The sequence below is a fragment of the Linepithema humile genome, chromosome 4 (assembly GCF_040581485.1).
Source record: "Linepithema humile isolate Giens D197 chromosome 4, Lhum_UNIL_v1.0, whole genome shotgun sequence".
NCBI lineage: Eukaryota > Metazoa > Arthropoda > Insecta > Hymenoptera > Formicidae > Linepithema > Linepithema humile.
In genome coordinates, this window is record NC_090131.1 from 3,182,746 (window position 1) to 3,202,711 (window position 19,966).

Consider the following 19,966-nt stretch of genomic DNA (forward strand, 5'->3'; position numbering starts at 1 on the left):
ATTTATAAGTATTAAATTTGAGGAAGAAAATTTCCACCAAACATATTAATCGCCACAAAAGGCGACGTCAATACGCGATCGTCAGCCGTAATGAGTAAACGCACTTTCACAGTGCACTAAGTGAACTCGCGATTGTTACTTACTGTCATTTACCGGTCGTAGCTCAACTCCTACAGGGAGGCCGGCCGACGATTGTTACCGCGTGAGCTATAGTTGTAACGGGCGTCGACCGCTCATGCCCGCAGGTACTATGGGAGCGGGGGTATGGGGGGCGGAGGAGGGCTACAAGCCACGGACCTCCGGCGAAGGCTCGAGTTCCAGTGTACCGGAGGAACTTGTTCGCAGAGTCTTCGCTCCCTAAGGCACGCTGGCTATCATGCTACCGAGGAGAACGCCGCGTGCGACGACGAAGACAGGTAAAAGCGATGTCGCATCTGGAAAATGTAGTCCATTTGTGTCTGGCAGTCAGCTTTGCATGTCCTTTTTTTTTTTTTTTTTATTAAGTACAATGTAAAATGTAAAGATAAAAATAGCCTAGAAAATTAACGAGGAATATATTTCTATTGTAATATTAGAAAAATGAAAAGAAAAAACTTAAAGTTTGTTGAGAATAATGTTAAAAAAAAACTTCTAAGAAAACTAAGTCCAATCGGTAATCGATAATAACATAAATATATATAATAACGTAAATGCTGAGGTAAAGCCACTTATGGTAAAAAAAAAAAACAATTTTCCCTTAGGAGGACTGACCACGAAGCGATCCTCGCTTCCGGTCAGCCTACCTGCACTGGCTGCCGACCGTTTAGGCGCCAAGAGAACGAAGCGGTTGAGAAAAAGGAGACTCTGAAGCGACGCATGCCAGAGTCGGATGGAATCGGTGCGGTGTACCGGAAGCTGCGGCTTTGTCTGGGCCTTTTCGAGAATGCGAGTAAGAACGATGAAACGGAAGACGGAGGAAAGAGGCATCGGTTACGGTGGTGTCACAGAGACTTCCGACGGATCGTGGAAGTGGCGACAAGAGCTCTACTCCTTGGTATCGCGCTCCTCGTCACACCAGGTACGTATTTCGCCTAGCATGTCTTGTAGACAGAAGCTCATATAAGCAAGCGTTATTAAAAAGCGCTTTTCCGAAGATATATTTATGTGCAGACGTTTGTATCAAATTTTTATATAAAAATTTTCATTTCGCGAAAATACATCCGAAAATTTATAATAGCATCGTGTATAATCAATTTATCGATTTTAATGTTGATTGAAATTATTTCGCAATTTAAGCGATAACACAATTGTTATTATAACCGTGATATATCTTCGGAACTGTAATAATTTGAGAACCTGTCGCGTTCAGGGATCTCTTCATTTGTCCGCCGGCGCAATCACGTCAGTTCCGTGTATCGTTCCTCAATTAGCGAGGACCGCAAATTAGAGTTCGATAGTTGGCAGGACGTCCAAATGGTCGCTAATGCCGCGGCACCGTATCTCACGAAACGGGTCGTTGCTTCTCAAATCCGATGGGCCATAGGCGGGCAACGGGATGGAGAGCTTGCGGCTTGTAATAGGACGACCGGGATCGACAAATGAAGCGAAATAAGCTGGCCGCGCGATCAGATAACGGTATCGGATGAGAATGCCGAGTGTTCAATCTCCTTAAGTCAGCGAAGATAAAGTGAATGGCGCGAGATAAGCTCAACTTTCTCAACTGTCCCAACTTGCAAAATTACTCTCACAATCACAATTATTTTGTGGAAAGAACACAATGTCGCTGTGTAATAAGAACTTATCTTAATCACAGCTGTGTTTTTATTGCGTGAGATTAAGAGTTTTATTTAAAAATTTTTTTCTTTATAATGTGAAATCGATGTGCCTCGCGCTATTAATAATTATTATCGCTTTCATCGCACATCAACACGCACGCAATTACTGAAAATCTAATTCGTCGCAGCTTTTATCAACAACAGGCACATCTGGCTAGATTGTGAGACTCATTCATACTCGCAATCTGAAATATTCTCTTTTGGCGCTCGATTCGCTCGAGTTTCAGTCTGAAAGAATTTCCCATCGCAAGCCGAAGCGGCATGAATGGTCGCATGGTGAAAAGAGACTGAGCCCTTTATCAATGCTTTGAATTCGTTTTGATATGTGGCAGCTCGGCTGTTCGACAATTCGAAAAATGGCCCTCCCTGTCAAAAGTGGGACATTGTCGTATCTGGCGCGAGGAAGAAACATATAAGCCAAAGTAATAACAGTTTTTCCGTCGACGTTACGGAATAATGATATTTTGCACATTTTTGCGATTCCGTGGTGTTTTATAACATTTCGTGAAAAATGCAACGCTTGCGGCGTATTAGATTTGCATTTTTCGAGAAATTGGAACATTACACATTGACTTTGTGAGACCATCACCAACATTTTAATAAAACGGATACAGTGTAGCGTGAAACCGTAGAAGAGGCACCTCGTATCACGTTCTGTTTTTACAATTTATTCCGGCTAAAATGACACTCTAAAACACGGCAACCTGAATCACATCGTCGTAATGAGATATTACTGACGAAGAATAAAAAAATAAAAATATATACGCCCGACGCACCTGCAATTCAGATTTTTTTTTTACACGTTATACACGGGAATCCTTATGATGCTCGTTACACTCATCAGCGTGAATAATTTCATTAAAACTCTGGCCTGTCTCTCGCGAAGTCTCATTCAAAATATAATATATGCTCAACTGCGTTAACGACACGCATGCAGCAGTAATACAAAAACTTGCTTTACCTTGCAATTTAAATACACATTGTCTCACTTCTCTCGGCGCAATAAAATAAAAAGAGAGATTTAATTAATCACTGCAATTGCAATGATTATTTATTCGTAATGTAATTCCCCTCTCGTTTTCGCGATACGTAACGCTGAATACTTGTTATCGAATAATGTTGCGAGATAGATTATTTTCGTTAAAATGTTGTACTTTATGAGAGACAACAAAAAGTACATTCGATACGGGTACGTGCCGAAATACCGAATGCAGCATTGGAAATGCTTATCATAAATAATGTAAATATTGGGTGTTACCTGTAAAGTGCAGTTTTTAATCAAATTCGTAACGAACAAACGTTCCAATTAATAATTCTGCGGTCATTTCACGATGAGGGTTTCATTAATTTTCACAGTTATGGTATTTCATCATACACACGTGAAATAAAATACGCAAGTACATGATACGGGAGTGAATTATTAAAAATATCTGAAACAAAATACACAACTTGGAATAGGACATGTGTGCATTTTTCTACAGATTCTTTTAATTAAATTCTACTCCACTTTTATGCTCGTGTACATCATCGTGTTAACATTTCAATGTTTAATTGAGCGTGTTTCAGCGCTGTAATCTCCGACGTGTAGCGTTATACACATATATATTTTATAATTTAAGAATATGTTGCAAAATGCACAAAGTAACACTGAAATGAGAAACGCAGATTCCGAATAAATGTTTCTCTTTTTAATAATGTATGTAGCTGATCGCGGCGAATTTCTCTTCAATACGCGACGACACGTTCTGTATAAAGTGCATAGCTTCGTAAATTCCGTGCATTTTGTGACGTACTATGTGTATGTGTTGTGGACAGACGATTATGGTTTCTTCCTCATAGCAGCGATCAAAGCGTCGCAGATGGCAGGCGATGAAACGAGTTGCAAATGACGCGACCTGGACGCCGACCTGCAGAGTACATTGCCCTTGATAAAACCCGCTGCGCGCGAGAAAACCGCCAATCGATCGATTAATAGGGTTCAAGAATGACGATATTGTACGTAATTCGCGACGGTCGACGGTTTCGCAGCGCGAGGCATCGAGAATTATACGCGCGAGATTACGCGCGTTTCCACACGCACGACGTTAAGAAGTGTGCATTGTGCGAAGAAATGCATTGCCGTATTGTGGTAGTTGCATTATCCCATCGTGATTGTGCCTGGAGTGACGTTCGTTATTTTCGCGTGCATCGCCCTTAGATCGGAAGATATATGGTACGGTCGTTAAGACGGGAAGATAAATGCGAATTTTTTCACCGCACTCCATTTATTTCCAACGTGCAGTGCTCTCAGAGGAAAACATATGTATGAAAATCGTAATAGCGTGCGTAAAATCGATACTCGGTACGGCGAAGTCGGCCCTCGCAGCGGCGTTTTGCCTTTCGCAAAAAAAGGATTTTTCGCATTTCAATATTGAGTCCGAGATACACACATTCGTCGGTTTCGTTTATTCGAAATAATTAGAACCCATCTTTGAATCCTGAGCTCATTAAGGTAATAGTATACTCGTTAGCCCCGCTTAATTGCTCTACCTTCCGCTTCATCCAATTGGGCCGGGTATCTTGTACGCGGAGCCGCCTCAACACACGCTCGGCTATTTAGCTTACACACGAGGTATGGCGTACGAGCTGATGGAACGGCTCGCTAATTTCACGCTTCGCTACTACCTGAAAATTCGTTGGCAAAGATGAGGAGCTACTTCACGAACTTGCTTTAACGTTCCCGCGCATTCGAGACAAAGGGTCAGTAACAATGGATTTTTTTACCAAAACGTTATAAATTTTTCCACGTACCATTTATTAAAAGATTAAAGGATTATACGATTTAAAGTTTAAATAAGTTATACGTGAAATTAAATTAATATATCTCTAACCCGCATATCTCTCCATGGAGGGAGAGAGAGATTATTTAATACAATACATTATTTAAAATTATATTATATATACATAGAAAATATCTACGCTGAGGGAGAGAATTGGAAAGCGGGGTTTTAACCCGATATTTGTTTCAGCTTACGAAAACAAGAGTGGAATATTTTATTTCGAAACAACAAGAATGGAAGCAAAATATTTCGTTTTCGTACCGCGTGGAGATAAACGAAATTTTTCGTGTTCCGTCTCTGCGCACGCGGCTACATATATTTTCTGTAGACCATTCAAATGAATTGCTCAATCTGTTTATCTCGCAGGAAAAACAACCGCCAAGTAAAATGCGGGTTGCCAAAACGACGTGGAAGTGATTCTGTCTAAACCCTCCGAGTTAACGGGCTGTGAAACGGAAAAGTCTTTTCCGCGTATAAAGAGAATTTCCGCGCCGGTTGCTCGCTACTCCTACAGATTTTCCGATGATCGGGTAATACGACTCAAGCGAGTTTCGCCCCTCGACTACAAAGTTGAGGGGCGAATAATTCCTAGTGCGTTCGCCTCGCGTGCACGCAAATTATTAGCGGCAGAATTTATCGCACGCGCCAGATCGACGTACATAAACCGTGCGATCTACGCCGATACCGCCGCGAGAAATATAAGAACGCGCGATTATCGCAATTAAACCGGTCGGCAATTTTACATTATCAAGTGACACGACTATAGTCTCATATGTTATTTGGCCGGTCTCGCGACAAATGCATTAAATCCTGAAAGAATAATTGTCTTTGAACTGTTATTAATATTTCAGTATTTTAATATTCGTATTTGAATTTCCTCTCCTAAAAAAAGGCATATTACTCATATAAAATATGAGGCATAATATAAAGGCATATTACTCATTTTTATCTTTTGAAATCTTACAACATTTGGTAGGTCTAGAATTTTAATATACACATTTTTCTTACTATACACTGAAATCTTATATTATTTTATAGAAAATTAAAATGTACATTTTATTTATTTTTATGCTTTAGAATCTTATATCATGTCCAAGCCTACAACTTTACTGCGATGCATTGAAATCTTATTTTTTTGTTAAAAATATAAAATTTCAATGCACCGCAGTAAAGAAAATGTACATAAAATTCTAACTTAACAAATGTTGTGACGTAACATTACAGGTTATAAAAATGAATAAAATGTACATTTTAACGTTTTAAACCATTTCTTTTCTTGAAATATAAGATTTCAATGCATCGCAGTAAAGTTCTAGACCTGCCAAATGATATGATATAAGATTCTAAAGCACAGAAATGAATAAAATATACATTTTATTCATTTTTATGTTTCAGAATTTTATATTTGATAGACCCAGAATGTACATTTTCTTTACTGTGATGCATTGAAATCTTATATTTTGAAGAAAGAAGCGGTCCAGAATGTTAAAGCATACATTTTATTCAATTTTAAGTACAAGAATTTTATACTATGTATATAAAATTTGATAGGTTTAGCATTTAAAAATTCATATTTTCTTTCTACTACGCTACACGCGCACAATGTTTTAGTACAGATAAAAATATGCTGGCTGACATAGTGCACAAGTCTCCTTTCATATCTCAATTGCAACACGCTCGGTCCATTCAACACGCAAATTAGCAAAACGCCATTCACGTCGCGCATAATAGTAATTATAACTATTACCTACAAAATTGTGGAGAGGCTTTATTTTGCGAACTCGCTTTCCGGAGATAACGAGGTGTTCCCGTCGCATACAGCGCAGACAGACCATTGAAAATTTAATAACAAGTAACAATAAAAATGGTTATTTGGACGCCGCATTATCCCAGGAGGGCCTCGGCAATGGCGATAATGGCTGCACAAATGTGCGCCGGTTGCGCGTCCGAGTTCAGATTATTATTCGCGGCGCGTACATCGAGGGGGCGGGCTAAAACGGGTTGTTGCATGATCGGAGGCAAGCGGAGGGTGTTATGCCGGTTTCGTCGTGCAATATCAATAATATCGTCACGACTACGTCCCCGTTACGTTAATAACGCGCTCGTTGTAGAACGCGGACGTCGATCACATTTAGATGTTGCGACGAACATAACGTAAGGTAAAAATTTCATTTTAGATTACATTCACGAAACTTTGAACAACGAATATTGCGAGAAAAACAATTGCGAGCGACGCTATGAACCTCTAAACGCGAGAGAGAGAGAAACTCGACACATTGCGACGTGAATGTTCCGAAAACGATTCCGAAGTAATAGCGTCCCCGCTATTTTGGTTTAGAGCATTTGAACGGTTGAAAGTATCGAGCGTAGTACACGAGTTAGCGTGACTTTTCTCCTTTACGACTTCGTTGTTGAGCGTTACTAAGTTGCGCGTGTATATCCCTTATCGAGAACTGCCACTGCCTGTGGCAAAACGTCGAACTCTGGACGGTTCACCGGGGCAGACGTCGAGAAGCCGCGATCCATGATATTACACAATGCATACGTAATGCGGCGGTGGTGGCGGCGACGAAGTAGCGCGTCCGTATCCGTCCGACCATGGTGGATGTGCATTGCGAGAACTCTCGTATCGCGAGACATCGTTCGCGATGGGCACCTTGGGAGCTTGGGACATTAATGCGCCAACGACGGACTACATTCGGTGACACAGATATTCGCAGCTCCGGTGATAAATTTAAAAAGAGCGTTTTACATTTTTAAATATTACCGAATTAATTTTCATTAAAGGAATGCTGTCGTGAGATTTGTCAAAAGATACCGCTCTGTCAAATTATATAAGTTCCGTGACATGTCTTATGTACAGAGAGCCGCCGTAAAATACATGAAATATTGCAGCATAATGCTTTCGATAAGAAAACCGCGAACGCGCGGTAAATGTCAACGTGGCATACGTCATCGCCGAGACGATGTGTTTAACGTAATGCAATTTTGCTAAAACTCCCGTCGGACTTTTTATTGACAATGAAAGCACCTCCGATTTAGAACTCATCTGCTGCGCAGCCGTAGGGCTGTCGTTATGAAACGCGTTTCGGAGGTTTGCGCCCGAGGAGAGATTTATTACAGTCGCCTTTGTCGTATGTATGCGCGCCAAAAATGTGTCGTATTTGCAACACGAGGTATCTCAAAGAGGATAGGTATCAAAGTCGCGTCCATTATCCGAAATGGATGCCATCGAGCCCACTGACATGCTCTGCTCGCCCCCGTTCCTTCCTTTCACATTGCGCGACGCGCAATTCTCTCCCTTGATGTTAGCGATTTTCTGCGGTTTCGGTTGTCAGCTTTTCCGAGCAGTCGGGCGGTCGACGTTGCAGCACTTTGATGCAAATGCGCAATGCCGAGAGGCCTGGCTGTTCCTAAAGTTAGCTGGGCATTAAGCGTCGTCGTACGGATGCACAAGCTACGCAAAGGGGAAACGCGCCGCTTCTCGTAGTTTCGAAACTGTATATAATGAGAAGTCGCACTTTCAACACTCGTACTTTGTATATTTTGTGTAACAATTTCAAACGACCCGCATTTTGATCAATGCTGAATTTCACGATATTACATTAATCATTGTTGATTGATATCTTGAAACACTGAAAAGATATTTTGTGACATTCTAAAAAAAAAAAAAAAAATAGTGACAATTAAACCTGCATTTTTAAAACTCGAATAATAATTGTAGGACATCCATCAAATGTAGCAGTCGTTTCGTGACAAGATTTCGACCGTAATAGCGCTACTGCATTACGAACTCGAGGAGAACAGTAGTTTGTGAAGTAGTAAAAAGTACATGAATGCGGCAGCTGTTTACCGCAGTGAAACGTTAATCGCGACGATCGTGACGCAGCAGCGAAAGGCGAAGATAAAACGAAAATGGAAGGACCGCGACAGATTCGGGCGAAGTTTGCTTGTCAGCAGTCAGATCGATATTTCCTAGTCGCGAACTTTTCTCAGGACGCAAAGTAGATCGGCTGTCATTCCCGATTTGTGTTTCCTCGACCGATAGAGCTTCTTGCGACGCGAACTTCGCGATTACTTTGCGCGGATAGCAGACTGCGCTGACATATATTTCGACGAATCAGTTTAAGTATTTGGACTTTAGTTCCGTCTAGTTCTCGCCACACAACGGACTTTCTTTCGTTTGCTTCGGACATTTCGACAAACTCCATCCACGTTTCTTGTTCTGCGATATTTCTTTCGCGATATTTGAATAACACAACAATTTCTTAACTTTTGACAGTTATCACCGCTTTCATATCTTTTTATATATTTTATGCAAAACTCTTAGTTTGGAAAGTCGATATTTCATCGAGTCAATACTTAACGTGTGTGTGGATTGTAGAATGTGAAAAAATTTTCGCTTGCTCGAGAAAAGTGTTTTAAATTTTAAACATTAATTTATTTAGTAGGTTTAGTAGGTTCTTTTATTCCATTCGCTGTTTGCATCAAGAACATTAATTATCCTGAGAGAGTTTCTTCCTCAGGCTCGTCTGTATTATCCCCGCTGACGTGTTTACCATCGTTATTTCACCACGTCACGGTGTACCGGCTACTTTTTCCCTCCCGGCCGGTATATCTCGATATAATTTATAGCGATATCTCTCCCTATCGCCAATCGTAAACAGGGTTTAAGAGCGGCAAGAACGAACGTATGTTAACTATTCGCTGATGTTGCGCGAGAAAGGGACATCATCGTTATCCACGCGCGACACGCGAAGGGATTTTACTGGCCGGCCGTATCTCGAGCATACAAAACAGGGTCGCATTCGATCTTATGATATCGCATGGAGGTTAATGCGAAGTTAATCTTGCACGACCGCCGCCGCCGCCGCCGCCGCCGCCGCCGCCGCTGCCGTCGTCGTCGCTGCTGCCGTTGTGCGCAGCACCGGCTTTCCTGACCTGGCTCGCGGAAAGGAGCGACAACCGTTACCCCTGATTTACCTTTAATGGCTTTTAATGCCTTCCCGTCGAGGAGGCACGAGCGGTGTTCTTTCGGTCCGTCCCTCGCAGTTTCCTTTCCACGACGAAACTCTTGCCGCAAAAATTATGAGCTTCCGGTACTTGGACGTCTTCCGTGAGCGCGGGATGAAAGTGCACGGAATTTCGATGAATGTTTCAGGAGAATTTCAACTCATTTCCGGCACTGTCATTTTTATAGCAATTTAATACGACGTTCACTTCAACGTAAAGACCACTGTCATTTGTTCAATTGAAAGTTCAATCGCTCTTATTGATCACATAATCGCCAATATTATAACTATGTGAGAATAAATGAATTATTTGATTTTTTAAATAATTCGTCACACACACACACACACACACATTATCTGCTACTAACGATTACGACTGCGATTTTTGTTTCAGGACTCTGTCAACAGGACGCGGTGCACATTACGGCTATCCTCGGGGAGAGCGTTGTCTTCAACTGTCACGTAGAGTTCCCCGGTGAGCACCCAGTGCCCTACGTTCTCCAATGGGAGAAGAAGGTAGGCGACACGGTACGATATCGGACGATATCGCCTCTGCTCTCTATATCCGTGAGTTAAAAAGACGGGGGCACTCCTCGAGAACGCCACGCCTCTGGTATCAGCAAGCTGCCTAGTATATTATCGCGACAATTTAAGCGACGTTCGAAGAGAATCGCTCGACGCATCACGTCGGGCGAAAATCTCCGTTCGCTTCGCTTCCCCGAGCAATCGGTGCATACAAAATCGCAAGCACGCCTTCCGACGCCATTAACACCCCCACGACGCTTACGTTTTATCCGAGAGTTACTGCAATGGCACGTTGCAATCTCGCATGATTACCTAATATGTAAGATAGAAAATAATGACGGTACGATGAAAAAAGATCGGCGTCAATTTCGATCGACAATTAATCGAGAAATATCTGAAATTTCCTCGGGTGGAAATTCATTGGAATTGTCGCAGCTCGCTCGATACGCGCTCACTCCCGCGGAAAGAAATTTGCACTTCTGAGACTCCCTTTTAATTCTCCGATTTCACATTGCATAATTGCGAATTAGGGCGTGAGAAGACAATATGGAGAGGGTACACAAATACGCGCGCCACCGTGTCCGAATAAACAATTATTTCTACTTTTGCGATTCAACTCCAATTTTTACCGTCGGTGAGTTTTTATTTTGATAATCAATCGGTTTGCGCAATGTCGTACAATAATCAAATTTCAGTTCAACAATGAAATTTCGAAATATCAAGCGGAGAAACATTTACACGGTAACCGAATGTTTATCAGAATTCGGTGATTCTAGTTGACTTTTTGATGGCGCCGGAAATGTCGTCAGTAATTTTACATTTTGAACATTCGTATGGAATTACTTTGCAAAATGTGAATGTTACATATGGTTCCACTAGTGCCAGCTTGTACCAGCAAGGCAGAGCGCGGCGGAGGGCACACAATACGTTTTTGAAATGTTACTGCAACGTTATTGTTGAGAGACTTTAAATTGGCCGTATACTTTCGATGATTTGTTGGCTTACGTGCTTACTTTCCTTTCATTTGTCGTTTTGTATCTTGTTTCATTTGGATTGTTGGGATCCAATAATGGCGAACGGGACACGCCTCTCGTTCATGCGAGCGAGCGAGCACCGTCGCAAGTCACTCGCTCGAGTAGAGTAAAAATAACGTACTTACGTTTATCACGATGTATCTCATCCGGACTGGAGAGGGCAGAGCACATTATGTAACTAACGTCATCCGATCATTATTCAGTCAATACTAATTACGAATGAGCTCCGAATCATACGTAAAACGACTTTTCTCCATTCATACGCATCTCATGTGGTGAACACATATCATCGCGATATACATGTGTACATGGAGTCGGCGATGCGGGTGCGCGATGAAAATACGCGATACGTCGATTCGTCGATTAACAAATAAATTGCAAGGTGCATCGAAAATGCATTTCATTATAAAATGTTAATTTAGATTGCTAGCAGCGCACCGAAAACTCTCGCTGCCATGAATCATTCATGCGAGATAAAAAATTAAAAATTATTGCGGTACTCGATGTCCTCGAGGTCCATCGATATTCGCGACATAATTTAATTGATTAATCTGTTTCGAATGCCCATTGGATTTTCATTCATAATACGATTACACGCAAAATGTGAAACACCACTTTACACGCCGCGACATCGTAAACTCTTTTTTTGCGCGCGAACTGATGCGACGTATTGCGATTTTTCACGAGTACTCGCGCGCGCGCGCTCAATGATATACCTGTGCTAGATTTTTTTTTTTTTTATGGAGAGTTCGTTGCACCGTTTCGAGAGAGAACGAAAGGGCCGATCAAGTCGTAATGCGTTGAACGACGTGTAATCCGGCATCCGAGAAACCCATGCTGAATCGTCTGATATGCTCGTAAAATCGTACGTTGCTCGTTTCGATTTTCTTTCCGATTAAATCAAAGCATACAACGTACACGTTCAACGACTCGTTGCGCGGCCCTTTCAAACGACAAGCTCGCCGTTTTGTGAGTCTTATCACCGTAACTTTTTCTTACGGTATAAAAGAAATGCTAAAATCACTCTTTCATCTTCAAAGAATCTTCTCTTTTCTCCATCATTATACTGACTTTTGACATTTTATGTAATGCGTAGTTTTAATGATTATTTGTTCAACAATTTTCTCTGTCATCTTACGAAAAAGAAAATTGAAAAATATAACAAATATAAAAAAAAGCTACTTTTCTTTTTATCTTTAAATTAAAAATCGCATCAATTATTCTCTTTGTGAAATATGAATCTAATAACAACCAGTCGATCTTATGTGCATTTGATTTGAAATCAATGCCCAATCCCGTTTATCGAGATTAACGTTTGATTTTAATTCTCTTTGTTTCTTTGAACGTATTAGTATCTATGACAATTTCAAATTACTCGCATGGGTGCCTGTTATAAACGGCCAGCTCGTTCATCACGAAACAATGCGGAGTAGTGCACTTTCCCACTTCTATTCCGGGGACGGAAAATTGAAAAATCATGTCTCTGTCTCTCTAACTTCTGGTGCCTTGCATGCGTTGTCACTGGCGCACATGGTGGTGGCGGATTAATTGGAGGGAAGGCGCGTCGCGAGAGAGCGTTGGAAACACGTGCGACTGTCGCATAAAAATACGATATTTCATCGAACGCAATTAGATCGCGTAATTATACGAATCGTAGCTTCGATTCGCCGCTTAAATTGCACGCTCTCGCTGTGATTTACACGATCTTGCCGTAAAGCGTACGGCATAAAAGTTATTGCCCGACGTGCAGCCTCCAGCGATCCGACATCACCTCTGCGAGTATAAACTTAATATGCCTGTAATTTTTGTAGTGTAATGTACAATATTCCCACATTAGTCGCATCTCTACACGTTGACGCGTTGCTACGAATTTGTACCGCCACGTTACACTTATCGCGATCAATAATAAAATATCTCGCTAATCCGGTAAGCTCGCCGGCGTGAGATATCATCTCGCTGGTCGGTAATGCCGCGAAATAAATTGATTAAAATTAAAACCCGGGCAATACCGCGCGCGTGAGACTAACGTGATCGAGCGAATTTATAGCATTGCTTTACGTATCGACGGGCGCGAGCGGCGGATGAAATTATATCGTTGTGTAAAACGCGTTTTTAAATGCATAATTAAAATGCGGACGAAATGCGACGTCGAGATGCAGCCGGAGCGCCGGATGGTCCCATCGACACCGGATTTCGGAACAACGGTCGACTGCTTTGCATTGCCCGAAACGCATTAACCGTGAATTCAATATTGACTCCGCAAACCCACCTAACCCACCATCGTCCCGTAATTAATTAATCGATCAATCGGTCGCGCGGGACAATACCGTGATCGCCGCCGCAACGACGGCAATCGCTCGCAACCGGCTGACAACCGATGTAATCTTAAGCTGCATTCATACTTGAGTACGATGCGAATAGGTGTGTGTTTGCGTGCATCCGCGCTCTCTCTCTCTCTCTGTGCGTGCTCGAGAATACGAAAACGACTTCATAACGATCGGCGGCAACGCGCGGGCGCGCGTGTGCCTTCGCGGTAGTGCAGGCAGTAGTGCGAGCGCATACCCTTCGACGCGCGATCGATATGATAGAAATTAATCGCGAGCATAATCGTGTCGTTGCCCCGACGATTATATGGAACGTCATGAATGCACGCGATTTCATAAGCAAATCTCACGCATCGGGAGCCGCGCGTGGCGCGGCGAAACAGACGTTTTATTCGGCACTATCGCATCTGTATTGAATTCCGACCGCGTGTTGCTCGATTTAATCAAATATCAATTTCTGGTGCAATTAGTCTGTAATCGCCGTGCATGTAATGACGGTAACTAGTACAAAGGGCTCGGGCATAAAGGGAATATGACGGAAGACCCGATATTTCTGTCAAATGTGACGTTCTCGAGACGCGCAATGTTTCAAAACATTTTTAATACGTTGTTTGCAAAATAAAAAGCAAAAGAGTGATAAATCAAAGTTGAGGTATGTAAATATCATTTACATACTTCATAAAAAGTAAGGGTGAATTTTAAAGGGAAAGGTGCGTTAAAAGCTCAGGATCAAAGGAACGCCCTACGCGACGCTGTCTCATCTTAGTCCCGCGTTGTTTGTACCTCCACTCGGCAAAAAAAAAAGGATGTTTCCCCGAGGGTACACATCGCAAAAAATTTCAAACCGTTCTTCCTCTTCCCTCCCCACCCCTCAATCCCAGTCGTCCCAGCAATTTTTCTATTAGCATTAATTACCGTGTCCCGGCAAATCACTTCGAGAGCCGGCCGGCCGAGGTCAGTTCTTCGTGGCCGTTCTTTTTTCCCCGTCCCTCGGAAAATACCTCTGAAAACGGGAGATTTCCAGCGACGGAGCGACGCGGCCCCAGCCATTTCCATTTCCCGACGACTCGCAACGGAGAAGGGGGGGGGAAGGGAGGAAGAGAACGAAGGGAGAAGGGGTTGGCGCACATAGCGAGGGGCTGTTTTCTTTTTTACGCGCGGCATCGCTGGAATCTCGCATAAATCACGCGAGAAGCTCGGGGCTTTTGAGTCGCCCTCCTTCACCGTCTCGACCACCCCCGCCCTCATCACGGTCCGAACCCCCCTCGCTGGCATCCTCTCTCTCTCTCTCTCTCTTTATCTCCCGTGCCGTCGCTCTCGCCTCCCCCTGTCTATGGCGCTGTGGCTGACAACTAATTTCTCTTCCCGTCCGACTTTTTGCACCCGCGCGCTGTGGCGCGAAACTGGGCCCTCGCGCACCTCTCCAGGTACCATTTTTCGTCGTACACGGGTGATGTACACACCTGCGGCTTGCGACAGACTGCATCTTAATTGCAATTACCGACGATAATTAAAAGACTACGATTCATAATTAAGAGACTCGAAAAAATTTTTAATGAAAAGAAACCGAGGATGCTCGAACGGCGGCGCATTCCAGGCGGAGTTTCGTTTGCAGAGACAACAATTGAGCGGAACATCTGAATAGAAGAAATTTTTCACATAATGAAAAACTATGTCAAGTAATATAATCAACGTAGGAAAAATATACACCGCGATAAAATTTTTTTCAACCTCATATTTATCGAGCTTTACGATTTACATTATTCTAACTTTGCATAAATTTCGGAACTTGCAGCGCACAAGAGTGAATCAAACAGAATCGTTTATCAAATGCGTCCGTGTTATTGTTTGCTTTTCTGGGAAAGCAAATAAATTTAGTGCTTCGCGGAACGCGCGCGGCGCGGCTGTCAATACGCGAAGCACTCGTACTTGCGCATCCGCCAAAGGGTGCGAATACGAACGAGTGCAAATACGCGGCCTTCGCCCAGCACCGCTAACTGATTCGATGAATGAAGAAAAAGCACTCTCGTAAATTGCGGCGGCGCGTTTCTCCATATCGCACCTGCGATTCGCCCGGCGCCCGGTTCGAGGGCAGAGAGAATATGCACGGGTGTGCCGATGTTGCCTTGGCTCTCTTTCTCTCTCTGCTCCGCAGTCGGAACCGCAGAGAAAAACCCTCCCTCTCGCGCCTTTCGAAATTTATTCGCTCGTCGATAAATCCGACGAAAGTGCGCGTAAAAATCGCGCTACACGGAGCCGCGCGCGCGGCGCTTGTACAGCGATTCCCTCCGCGCGACGGTTGCAGTAACTTTTTTTACGAGTCCGATACGCGCGCTGCGCCGGGGAGACAAAACGCGGAAACGTATTTTATTTTGCCCTTTGGTGGTTTTCTGGGTCGCGCGTGGATGAATCCGCGAAGCAAACCCGCATTAAAGTCGCGTCGACGTTTGTTGGTCCATTCGCGAGCCTGTCCACGGATGATGCCCCTTTTGCAATGCGGCGAGAATGCAGGCTGCCGCACCCGCGTCACTGACGTTTCAACCGGCTCTCTCGCGCGCTTCCATCCGCTTTTTTATTTTACATCACCTCGTTTTATCTGTTTCCCTTTTTCAACCGTTCCGCATATGCGCGTATCCCTGATTAGATTATTCCGAGACAAACAACGTTAAAATGCGCCCGGCCGGCATAAATTACGTCAGAATGGTCGCGTTGAAAGAAGGTGGCTACAACATAATTGCGGTGGGTTTTTTCAAACGAAACTTTTGAACGCGGTTTCTAAATAGAATTTGCAAATGAAGAGAAAACATTACGCGGCGTATCTGATTTGCGGTGTTGAATTTTCGCAGGCGCGACGCTAGGTCGGCGACACGGGTCGAGCGCTGACTTTGGACACGTGTTATTCGAAAATCACGATTCCGCTTCTTAAACTGTTGCACATTAGCAGAAGTGAAAAGCTACGTTAAATTATTTTTAAATTCTTCAAAAAATTGCACGAGTTTTTGAACGTCCCTTGTAAAAGCCATTGTGTAAGAGCGGTACGTGCCGGTACAAACGTGCAATTTGCATACGCGACAATTTGCATTTATGCGCCGCTAACTGGTTCGGCCGCGACGGAATAAAAAAGAAAACCGACGTGCGAATTCCCCGGTTGCGCGAAATGGAGAAATGAAATTTCGCAGGACGGTTCGTTCGGTGCGTGCGTTTGTAGTCCTGTTGCACCTGCGACGGTTAAACTTACGTACACGCGTGCATTTATTTCGCGGCTTTTACGGCGCGGCATCCAAGCGGCGTCCCTGATGAGATTACGCGGCGCACCGCCAACATACGTGGAAAATTAATGCGTGTTTTCAACAGAGCGGAAGCTTGGGGGTACTATTGTTGCCCCCTCGCTGGCAAAGTTGTCCCTACGAACTTGCGAGAAGGACGAGTCTTGTACAAGCCATATCTTGTTTCAAGCGACGCGTATCCTGAATACATTGAAACACAAAGGTGCACCATGTACAATAATAAATGTATATGATAATAATGAACTGCGTGTAACAATAATAAAAACCATTATCCTTGGCGGTTATTAATTAACGGCGGAAGGAAAGCTATTTTTATGAAAGTTATTGAAAAATATTCCAAAGCGCAACTTTATACCTCGTACAATTGAATTTAATTATTAAAAAATCGTATGAAACTCGCATTATTTTTTATCCCATCCGTGCGAAATGTTCAGAAAATAATCCATCGATAATTATACAATTATCGCGTATTAGCGATGTATGTTTATTTTCAACGTCAATTTTCAAGCGTTATTATGGATTATTTCAATTATTTACGAATCTCTCACTGTCTTTCCGCTTGTCTCTCGATGCCGCGGATAACGAGGTTACCAGCGAGGAGAGCAATCATTTCCGCCATGAAGGCGCGCAATAATAACGAATAATTCTTCGGCTGTAGCGCGAGCTTTTAAATGTTTTTGCAGCGTTACTATTCATCGAGACATGGGCCCTCCAATGGAATTACGGCGGCACCGCGTAAATGTAAGTGGAGAATGCAAATTAATGCGCGCACTTCGCAACGAGAATGCTGACTCCCATTGTTTCGCTCTCCGAAACCCGCCCTCGCTCTTCCCCGCCAGCCACTGCTTCTTTTACCCTTAACGAGCACTCTCCATGAGGGACGTATGTTTTTCCATAAAGCCGGCCGGTAAATGCGCCCGTTCGCTAATACATCGGAGGGTCGTTTCCGCGCGGGAGGAGGATAGGAAAAACGTGGCGGCATTAAATTTGTAAGAAAGGGTTGAAGGATCGGATGGGCATAATGGGGGGCCCTCCTTCCTGTTTCCTGCGTTTGCTCTTTTTTGAAAGAAGAGTGTCGCAAGCGCCGCGCACCGGATGGAGGACGCGCCGGCGTTGACGACGGTGAGTGGATGGCGGATGGATATATCTCGTCGCAAACGGAAGGGCGAAGAGGGGGTAGGAGGACGCGCGGGCGTAATTTAATGAAACAAATGGAGACACGAGTCAACTGCGCAAACACCGGGAGGAGAGACGGGATGAATGGAGGACGAGAGAGAGAAGGGGGGAAAGCCGAGATAGAGAGAAAGCGAGATTGGGGTACGTGAGACAGCGCGGGGAGACAGTGAAGAAGAGAGAGAGAGAGGGCGAAAGACGTAGGAGCGTGTTTGCGCGCGAGAAAGAGAAATAGAGTCTTCCTGCAATTCAATTTCACTGGCGCTTCCACTCGGGAGGCATTCACCTCCGCCGGAGAGACCGACTTACCCGTCCCGCCGCCGCCGCTACCACCACCGCCGTCGTTCAACCATTCCCCCCCCTCCTTTCCCCCTTATAACCCCCCGACCGCTGTTGGAAACCTTTCTGAGGTCTCCGAAAGTTACCCGCAACCTGGCAGGTTTCCCTTCCCGAGTTTCGACTGAATATTATCCACATCGCGAGCGAGTCGTGTCTTTCTTGCGCGGAAAGAAAGGTGAAACCTCGGCGTCCCGGCTATCCATTTCTCTTCCCTTCCTCACTCGCGTCGGGCGTACGTAAGCCGCGAAGGTAATTATTTTTCTGTTCTGTCTCGCGACGTAAACACGGGGACCGAGGCAAATGCAATTCTTTCACGCGGCGATTTCCCCGACGACAAGCGGAGCTTATTGTAGTCCTCTTGTAACATTGTATTCGTTCTACTACGTCATTTAACTTATTTTAAATTCCATCAATTAAAACCTTTGCAAATTTTTTATCGAGAAATGGAGAAGCGGGAGGCCCCCCGTCAACGATAAATCTTTAAGTTCTTTCTCGGCTGCTGCCACTTCAAGCGCAATGGTACTTTCAAGCACTACGCGGGTATTAAGCGTAAGAAATTTATTCCGCAGCGGGTGATATCGTAATTTGCAATTGCGCCGAGGCGTCTCGTCGCACCGCAGGGACGCGGAACGACACCGTCATGCAGCGCGAACGACAGTTTGCCGCGGCCAATGCGGGCGAATCCGCACGGGGTTAGGAGGTCTACATACATAATGCAGAATGCACGGAGGTCAAGCTGAACTACTCAACTGTGTCAGGGTTACCGTTCCTCTCTCGCGGTCGATCCTCACGTGCGGTTTCGAGCTCCGACCCTCCGCTGTCTCTCCCCAGTCACAACGCTCGCTCGCCTCTCGACTCCCCCCTCGCGCCATTTGCAGAACCGTTCATCTCTCGTTATTCCCGCTAATTGGCAGATCTCTCCTATCCTTCCTTTTTTTACCGCTGTTTTAACAGAACTCCCCGATGTACGGCGGCGCGACTAACGAGATAATTAGCGACCGCAAGACTCCTATTCGAGCGGATGGAAGCAGAGTCGACCGAGGTCGCGATTAGGATCTCGAGTAATTCCACGTTAAATGTCAAAAGAGTGGAAAGTAAATGCTTTGTGAAAACGCTTGCAGCTTTAAGTACCGCGAAATCCCGATTAGAGAAAATGATCCTAAACAATGTGGAGTACACGTGAAAGAGTAATTCTTGTTAGAAATTGTAGGATCGTTAGAAAACTTTGGTGTGTAGAATTTACTAGGGAACTTTCGTACGCAGGAAAATGAGTAGTAAAGCCAAACTAAGCGCTAAGCAGACGAGATGTGTCTACATACAAACGAGAAAACTTCAATTAAACGCGCGAACATCAAGCAACGTATCTCGAGCGACTCTAATCAAATTTCGCATACACCCTCTCGAGCACATTTCGTATAACATCACGAAAATATTCCGCTACGTAACGCTACGTTGAAAACCATCCCCGTGTTCCCGTGAAATTAGACGCGCGAGATCCAGCCGAAAACTCAGCCGCGAGAGTCAGAGAGACCGGGGAGACGGTTATGATTTTCGAGTTAAACAATCCGTGTTACGCGGACGGCCATTAAAATCCTTATTATCCCGCGCAAACGGCTCGCAGGATTGAGAGGCGGATTTG

General features: G+C 44.1%; 1 protein-coding gene across 11 annotated transcripts in view; it reads left to right on the forward strand.

Annotated features, from left to right (window-relative positions):
* Positions 1-19,966, forward strand: part of LOC105672102 (protein turtle) — a 242,604-nt gene that overhangs the window by 182,751 nt on the left and 39,887 nt on the right. For 9 of the 11 annotated variants that reach the window (XM_067354582.1, XM_067354591.1, XM_067354593.1 and 6 more), the window contains 3 exons: positions 246-416; positions 741-1,057; positions 10,040-10,173. In XM_067354582.1, coding sequence (XP_067210683.1) covers positions 265-416; positions 741-1,057; positions 10,040-10,173 — 603 coding nt within the window. In that variant the 5' untranslated portion in view covers positions 246-264. The remainder of the gene's footprint in view (positions 1-245; positions 417-740; positions 1,058-10,039; positions 10,174-19,966) is intronic. The other 2 variants (XM_067354589.1, XM_067354590.1) reach the window with 1 other exon arrangement.